The 9315-nt window shown below is 37.5% G+C and overlaps 1 protein-coding gene across 1 annotated transcript; it reads left to right on the plus strand.

Moving 5' to 3' along the window:
* The first annotated feature begins 274 nt into the window (after nucleotides 1-274).
* Nucleotides 275-4065, plus strand: LOC110852706 (ras-related and estrogen-regulated growth inhibitor-like protein). The gene is made up of 3 exons (XM_022100818.2): nucleotides 275-696; nucleotides 1468-1524; nucleotides 2726-4065. Exons 1-3 carry the CDS (start codon nucleotides 570-572, stop codon nucleotides 3541-3543), a joined length of 1002 nt encoding a protein of 333 aa, XP_021956510.1. The 5' UTR covers nucleotides 275-569; the 3' UTR covers nucleotides 3544-4065.
* Nucleotides 4066-9315: the final 5250 nt, after the last annotated feature.

Genomic DNA, 9315 nt, shown 5'->3' on the forward strand with positions numbered 1-9315 from the left:
AATTAAAATTTTGCAAAAAAAATTGCAAAAAATAATTACCTATGTATTGCGAATCTTTAATGCAAAAGTGTCACTTTTGTCATGCGTATTTATTAGCCGTACCCATATCAATCCAACCTTATTACCACTCACCTACAGATCTTGACTTGAGCACTCTGTCCACAACGGAATCGCATACATACAAACTCTCCGAGTTTCGCATGTTTCCCGTTTTGCGAATATACATAAGAATCCCGTCCTCTCGAACTGATTCTCAGTTAGGATCTAACTCTGCTTACGAAAACAAGTCGAGTTTCTCTCCTCGTAGAATAACCTTTAACTTGCAATACCCGGGTTTTAAGCCGTCAACAGCAGATACATAACTCCCTGCGAGTTCATCTCTGATCTCAGTACGAATCCAACCATCCTGCGAAACACACAGTCTCATTTTCCTCTCTGAAACATTTCCAGTTTCAACTTGCCTCAACGATACTTTAAAACTTGAAGGGTTTCCAATTTCCATTTCTTCACTTACAAGTCTCACTTTGTGACAACACCTTTTTAATCCATCAGCGAAATTTTGGCACTTTATGAAAATCACGATGTACAAGCACTGCGAAGACAAAGGAGCCAAAAGTCATCATCCCATCGTAACTGGACCAGCAATTGGGAAGGTCCGAGTGGCCGTTTTTGGACAACATGAAGTCGGCAAATCAGGTATGCTTAAAATATTTTTGGTGTTTGTATAGTTAGAAAATTAGCTTGAGTTATTTTTTTTGTAAAATTAAACATATTAACAATTTCGTTGACGCGATGATTATAATCTGTCAACTTTGTTGGTAAATCTTAGCAATCCAAAAATTTTACTATTGGATTCAATCTCTTACATTTCTGGAAATATATTTCGAGCATTTGCTCCATTAATTGTATGGAAGTTACACTTATTTCGCCACAAAAGCTTTTGTGTGGTATCATGTAAATGAGAAAAAATCTGGTTTGAGCCGGAAATTGCATGATGCAGAAACCAGACGCGCGTCATTCTGTTCATTGCATGCAACTTTCTCAATTCAATTATTGGTTTCTGGTCACTTGAGATGCACTAGCAAGGATTTTCCATCTCATTCAGAGGAAAAAGTCTATCGAGGGTTAATTAGGAATAAAAATTAGTTTGCAATTAGGATGTCACACCCTTTTTCATCAAACAATTGTAGAAAATGGCTTCACATACTTAGGATTAGTTCAAAATCATACTGCAAATATTTGAGGAAATTAAAAAAATTCGCTGAATTATTTCCAAACTAAATAAAATCATTCCTAGAATTTCAAAGGTTATGCATACATATAGAGCAACAGACTGTTTGCAGTGTTGCAATATTTAACCTTTATCATATCAATAAACGATAGTTTTATGTTATCTAAAATAACAAATATCCTTATGCAAGAAAAATGCATAACAAAACTAATTGCAATTTTGTTGACTATTTTCAGCATTTACTGTACGATTCCTGACCAAGAGATATATCGGAGAGTACAAGTCCAACACAGGTAAAAAAAACTCTTTATTTAAAAAAAAATACGCAAAAAAATTGCATGCTTATCTATCTATCTTACCAGTAAATGTTAAGCATCATACATACGTTCATGACCTATGGCGCCAGTGTTTTCAGTCCATCTAAAAAAATTCAACAAAGCATCCTCATTCCAATTTAGCAAATCCACTTTTCGCCAATTCCTCCAAACATTTGGCCAACGCGTGATAGGTCAGGATTGAGGGTACAATTTTTTTTTATATTAAACTAGCTTTCCGAACACGTGAACAAGGCATGTGGACATTTTTTTAGTTGCACTCAAACGAACGACTAACTTTTTAGCCAAGGGGAGAATAAGATTGAGACGAATATTGGCTGATTTTGGCCATCTTTTCGTTTAGAGCATAAACCAAAAGTTATTGAAGCATGCATGCAATAAATTAAGATTTATGGCTGCTAACTTGCCACAAATTGGATTGCAGTTGAGCAAACTTTCTTCCCCAATCTTTGTGTGTCATATTCTGCTACCCACCTGAATCGCAAACTCACTCGTATGTCCACACCACGTATTTACTCATCATTTCCGACATAAATTGGAAATTGGGACCTCCAGGGGCATACTAAACTTTTTATTCGCAAATATGTACATAAAATAGTTCAAGTCAATAATTGTTGGCTCTTGGCTCGCAGTTGGGAATATAAGGTGTCGATTTATCATGTTCAAAAATACCAAAATGGGAAAGCGTGCTGACAATCTGAGCGATTATTACCCCGAATTTCTGAGTTTAACCGGATGATTTGGTTTACTTAAGGAACGCAATAAGCAATGCGAGAAGAGATCATTGCATGAAAGATGATTAGGGGTGCCAGGCGTCTTGGCGGCGTGTGGACGTAGGTGAAAAGTTTAGATAAATGGGATCGATTTAGAGTTCAGTTGAAATCTTGTTGCGTATTTATTGACGTTTTTTATGCGGTGATTTGTGAAATATGAAAAGTATCGAAGCCATAATACATTGAACTAGTCTCAACTTGCCTCAAGTTGTGAGAGTGTCATTCGGACTTAGGTATCTAGAATTATTAACCTAATGCTCAATTCATAAGTTTATTTCTACTGGCGTATAACATGCTCAAATTTAGTTTTAGTATGCAAATTTCTACTTAATTCCACCTGATAACCACAATGATAACTAATTATCTCTTTCTTTCCCCCTGCACAGATCTGCTCTACCGTCAAACCCTCGCAATCAGCCACGGAAGCTCCCTGGACATCGAAATCGTCGACATTTCCACCTCCTTCAAGGAAGAACTTGGCTGCACGGAGCGTAAAAACATCCCAATCGAAGAGCTTAATCGGGCCGATGGGTTCATGATCGTCTACTCCATCACGGACAGGAGCTCATTCGACACGGCGATCCAGGCTCTCAAGGACATCAATAAAATTCACACTATTTACAAAGCTCCCGATAACACGGGCCACTCATCTTCCTCCTCCTCCTTATCTTCGGCCTGTTCCTCATCCTCCGGTAAGCCCCCCGTTCACGTCACCCTCATTGGCAACAAATGCGACCTCGTCCACCTCCGAAAGGTTGATCAGCTTGAAGGGCTCCAGGCCGCGGAAAAGTACGGGTGTCAATTTTACGAGGTTTCTGTCGCTGAAAACACGCCCGAAGTTTACCAAAGTTTCCATTCCATCATTACCGGTCTGATTGCCACCAACGTTCCGCCACCAAAGAGAAAGTTTTCCGTGAGCAAGATGATCGCAAGTTTGCGACATGGGCGAAGCCCGGCGTCAAACTCGAGCCCCGTCCCGATCGCGCCGGCATCCATTGCGGATACGAATGTCGTCACGGAGCCGTCAGCTCCAAATACGCCGCACGGCAGCAGAGAAAGCAGTCCGGCCGTGCAGAAGGGAAAGCATGAGAGGAAAGGGTCGGGAGAGTCACTTTCCGCGAGTATTTGCCATCTGAAGAGTAAACTGGTGGTGTTTCATTCCATGAAAAAGAGGCAAAATTCGCCACCGATTTGCTCCCTATGAATTAATTAGTTATCGTCATTTACATATTAATGTATTTGCATATTAATGTATTTACATATTTACTTATGGATCTCACTCGTCATCATCATCATAATCGCACATTACATACTTTGTTCGTTTCTCAGTTGAATAAAGGCTCGATTTTTAATACTATTTAAATATCTAAATGTTAAGGTAGTTAGTTTTGTATGAATTAATTGTATGCACACACAAATATTGTTATACATACATGTAATAGTAATTAGCATATTTTTGACCATGTTCTAGAAATAATTCAGGATCTATAAATGTTAGACCTGATTGATCGTTGTTCAGTGATAGACATATGTAGAAATTTAAGACTTGAGTTGGAAAATCCAAAAAAAATGAAGTGATTTCTTACCTGTAATTCAAATCCAACAAACAAATTATGTGTAAACTTACCTGTAAAAGATACCTGAATTACATATTTAAGAAGTGTTAATTTAAGTATAAAATAGTGAAATATACGTCATTATATATGTGATTATTACTTGTAAATATGTAAGTTGGGTCAACTCACACTCAAATCTTAAGCATTCTTTTGGGTCTTGTAAATACGTAATTACATAAAATACTTATAAAGTGAAATATAGCTGGCTCGTTGTAAATACGTAAATATGTAACTGCGACCTGAAAGTGTGAGATAAAGTATTGCTTATTTTGGTTAAGATAAGTTAATCGACTGATAAGATAAATGATGGAAAGCCGGAAAAAATATCTTGTTTTGTAAAATTACTATGTATCAATTTCGTCCAAAAGTTCTTTTATTGGACAACAATTGAATAATAATAATAGTATAAATTGTGATTGAATCCTTGTAATACGATTCAATTCATCGGTCTACTAGTCAGTATTTCAGTAGAGTGTAGCAAACAAATAGGTAATGGAATCGTCACAGTATTTATGAGACTCTTAAATCTAAGAAAAGTGCTAAATATAAATATTTATTAAATAAATGTTAATGAGTTTTTGTATGTGTCTAATCGTAAGAAAAATAAATATGATTTTAATAAAAACGTCGATTTTTGTTGTCTTTTTTCGCATACATCAAATTATTATTTGCAATTCAGACCTTTATGAAATTTTGCATATTTATTTTCACCACATCAATTTCGAAATTTTTGATTATTTTTCACCTCACCACCATTTCAACACACTTTCACCACGAAAAACATGTTTATCTCCCAAAATGCGATGACCTGTCCAAGGTGACCTTAAAGTTCAACGACTTTCTCTCCCTCCATGCATGGCCAACTCACAAAGAAACACACATCTCTCTTTGTCACAGGTCTTTTTGGTTGCACAATGGTATTAGAATCAAAGTCAAATTGAAAAGTAGTCACCACATGAAATAAAACACGAAAGTCACGCAGATTGACTTCAACAGTCGGTTGGAGGATGATTTATTCTAGCGAGACGAGTAATAAGCCTTTTTTTGCTAGGCTGCTTGAGTATGTGCACAATACGTATTAATCACGCTATGCTTTCTTCACATGTGTAAGTAAGAAGTAACCTGGAGAAAATTCGCTTGACTAACTAGCAAGTCTTGTTTCATCTCCCTCGTGTAATATCAGTCAGGCAGTGGCCGCGGAAGCCGTGGGGACGTTAACATTGTAGGATACGGGAGGGAGGGGTTTATATAACATGGGGAGATGATGTGGACATCGAACAACCGTGGGGACATTGTCACGCTTCCGCGGCCACTGCAGGCAGTGTATTTGTTCTTGGGTTGGTTGGAAAAAGTGAATTTTTGAGGGGAATGGTTTTACTCTTCAGTTTTATGATTTATTTTTTGAGAAGATTGTTCTTTGAACTCGTGGGATTGTGGGTACTTTCACTCTTTCCACTAGAGGAAGGATGTACAGCGCGTTTTGCATGGTGGTGAAAGTAATTGAAATGACATGATGAGATATGTGACAAAATCTTCTTCTTTTTGTCCCAACTTTCCCCATGTTTTTTGGTGAAATTGAGCAAAATTGTAATAAAAAAGTTGTACCTAGATACATATTTACATTAAATTGAAAGCCTTAAGGCATTTAAGAGGTTAGTAGTCGTCTATGGGGGATTGTTCTTGCGAAAGTAGTGCAAAAAATGTGGGATGCAGATAAGCACTATTTTGGATAGTTAGGGATTGTTTTTGCCAAAGTAGTGCAAAAAATGTGAGATACAGAAAATACTTGCTTTTTTGGATAATATGTTCCCACTAAACTAATTTAAAAATAGGCAAATTTGCTTCCATTAACGTGCTACGTGACTCTAACATGTCACATTTTTTGTCTTGTCTCGTTGTCTTGCATAACGTTGGAGAAAGTAGATTAGGTCAGGGTGAGCTGGATGCAATTTTCTGAAGTGGCCTGGTTTTGCATACACTTTACTAATTTCACAGTGCTCTGACTTCTTCAATTTTGCACTCCGATTTCAATACAATGTAGCACATTTCACGCTGGGAATACTAATTTTAGTCTGTACGATAAGACATCAATATGTAAGTTACGGGTACATCATGTTCATCATTCTGTGTCAGTTTGTCCTTTGAAAGGTGACATTTAACGAGAAGCAGGTTAATAAAGATGGAATTTTGTAATCTTCTCCAGAAAACAAAAGATCTGCGGAGGAGGACGGATTTATAAGAATACGTAAAATTCTATTTTTTCTCAGAAATTCTATTCTATTCTGAAAATTCTAGAAAGTTAACTTCCTATTTTTATTAAAGCTCCTCCAGCAAAAATAGCTCATCATCAACAACTTAACGATATTTCATACCCTGTAAATACGCATTATCTCAAACTGCACTGTGACCACCAGCCATAGGGAACCATTACTCACAACTAATAATCAAGCAACTCCCAGATCCCACCCACCCATCCCATCTTGTAATTCGCCTCCTGACCCAATTCTTCCAACGAGAAACTCGGAAATAAATTCTTTGTCTGTTCGTGGAGTGGATTGAGATAAGTGGTCGTCCTGCCCCCCACCCACACCCAGAAATATACACGTTATATATTACATTATAATATCTGACCCTACGGTGCGGGCAAGGATTTTGGTTTAGTTCAACGAACCGAGATAAGCTGCACAAATTTTTGTGGTGTCTTTTGGGAGGAGATGATTTTACTCGGACTGGAATGCAATATTGCGTAAATAATTGAATGATTCGATCCAGAGGCACGGATTTTAAGCGAAATCAAACTCTGCGTCATTTAATAAGTGACGCCCTGTATTATTCTGGGAAAACTGAAGCAGGCAAGTTTTCCTGATTTGAATTATTCTACATACAAGGCGGTCTTGTTCATAGGAGATGATTTGTGATGCGATCTTGCACTTGTACATTCAACTCGTAGCACAACGACATCACGACATTTATAGCACTGACTCGGCTACCAGGACAAATTAATTTTCTCAGAAGTACGAGTATCGTATGTACATATCTTCTTCTCTGGAAAAGTCGTTCTTCCGAGGAAAATCCAATTACTTATTTCCTAGTCCATCGCCACCTTTGTCTTCTTCTTCCTAAAACTCATCTTCATCTCGGAGTGATGATTCCATGTATGTAAATAGTGAAATGAGAACGACATAATCTTTCGTAGGAGTATAGCGTACGTGCTGAGAATGGAGGTCTCCCAGTGTATGCTCTCTGATTTTGACTAAATTAGTGTCAATCGGTCACAAATTTACTTACAATTTTTACAATTTGTTAGTATGAAATTTGCAAAAGCCACGATCTGTCAATGGTAAGGTTTAGCGCAGATATTTGCATCCAAAGAGGAGAAAACGTGCCTTAAAGTTGACAAATTATACACTTTCAAAAGTTTACTGTTCGTTTTCTCCTCTTCGGATGCAAATATTTCTGCCAAACGTTACCATTGGGAGCATGGTTTCTTTTGCAAATTTCACACTAATGAAATTTGCGATAGGTTGACACCAATTTTGTCAAAAATCCGTAAGCATACGTTGGGAGAACTCCATTGTTCATTAAACATGAAGATTTTCCTTTGTTTTCATCACACTAAAGTAAAAACGGGACGACACTCACTATGCGTGTGAGGATATAATGTGGATCACATCTCTTGACAATATGTGTACAATGCTGAACGTGTACTAAATACTGCTGGGGATCAAAGAGATATAACTGGGTCACGAGTCCCTCCCATCTAAATCCACGCTATCTTTCTCTCTGGGAAATAATCATCACAAAACGTTCTCTTCCTTGTGTGACTGGGACAAATAAACAAATAATTCGGGAGAGAGAGTAAGTAAGAGAAAGCCAGTTATTTTTCTATTTAGGTGAAAGTCCTAATGTTCATATTAATTGTGATTTCTTGGTAATTTCTCAAAATCCATCCATGTAAATATGCAAATATGCATCGTTAAAAATAGTCACTGGTTTTACATAATTTTGTGCCATAATTATGACAGAGGTTATTAAAAATAACCTCTTACGTAACATGGTAATGGATGAGTCCAAAAATGCATACATATTTCTGTAAAACGATTACATAACTACATACATTCCCTTGAGTCCACATTTTTCTTCAAAAAATACGCCAGACACGCTATTTTTACCAAATGAGGGCAGAGATTATCTTCACAAAACTTATTAAAGCTGTATACGTTCAAGTTTATGGACTTCTTCTTTCTCATTTGATCCGATTAAATGCATGTAAATGGAGTCTGTTTAATTAATTCGAATACTTACAGATTGCATTACACAAGCAGCAAGCACACGCGTCCATGTAACGTAACAGTTCCATGTCTTCCTGGCTGGAAATTATTCCCGGTGGGAAAAAGACAAAGAAGAAGCAATAAAATATCGAACCAGACCAGGCCAAAGTAATCCACCATGCACATATATGTCCGCCAACAGTGGCCGCGGAAGGGTGTGGACAATGTCCCCACGGTTGTTCGATGTCCGCATCATCTCCCCATGTTATATAAACCCCTCCCTCCCCTATCTCACAATGCTAATGTCCCCAGATGTCCCCACGGCTTCCGCGGTCACTGTCTACCATTAAGGTATAATGTAATGTAGCGTTTTATGCTGATGACAAAGGCTAACAAAGGACAGAAGGGAAAGCGATGGGCGAGAAAGAAAGAATAAATCTGGGCGGCCAGAACTGGGTGAAAGTGGTTTGGATTTGAACTACTAACTCCGTGAAACAGACGGACGGACAGACATGGATACATACTTTCTCTCCTTGGGGGAAAGTTCAATGCATTTTTTTATTCACGGTATCACCAACTTAACTTAACAGTTGTCAGGATAGTTTGTGTCCTTGACGTGAGTTGTGGAGTTCATTGGAATGAAGATCTTAAAATAGGTACATATCTTTATCTAAAGCTGAAGATTATTTACTCGAATGCATGGTTTTGGTTGGTTACTGCTTGGGTACCTCTTTCTTGGGAGGGAGACCCACTGGGGGGAAAGCCTACATACATATACTTGTGGAATTAAGTAGAGTGTGGTAAGTATGGGCTCGTTTATTGCGCTATGTATTATGCAATTAATACGTGGGGCATGTTTATTCATTTGCATATTTCGTATGAGGACATATGTAATTCGGGAGGATAACGCAGTTATATTAATGCGGTTTAGAACATTTCTAAAAATAGAGGATTGTGAAAAAAATGAAGGTTTTATATATCTACATATTTACATTTTTAAAAATTAATTGTTGTTTTCTTGTTTCACCTGCGTCATCTTAATTAAAATGTGCGACTTGTTTTTTAGCTTTATTTTCGTTGAACTTTCAT

This window comes from Folsomia candida, unplaced genomic scaffold (genome assembly GCF_002217175.1).
Source record: "Folsomia candida strain VU population unplaced genomic scaffold, ASM221717v1 Fcan01_Sc007, whole genome shotgun sequence".
NCBI classification, from domain to species: Eukaryota; Metazoa; Arthropoda; class Collembola; order Entomobryomorpha; family Isotomidae; genus Folsomia; species Folsomia candida.

Excerpts from the sequence above, each read along its gene's own strand:
- LOC110852706 (XM_022100818.2), top strand. The coding sequence starts at position 570 with ATGAAAATCACGATGTACAAGCACTGCGAAGACAAAGGAGCCAAAAGT. Across the intron at positions 697-1,467 it reads ACATGAAGTCGGCAAATCAG|CATTTACTGTACGATTCCTG; the intron begins GTATGCTTAAAA and ends GACTATTTTCAG. Across the intron at positions 1,525-2,725 it reads AGAGTACAAGTCCAACACAG|ATCTGCTCTACCGTCAAACC; the intron begins GTAAAAAAAACT and ends CCCCCTGCACAG.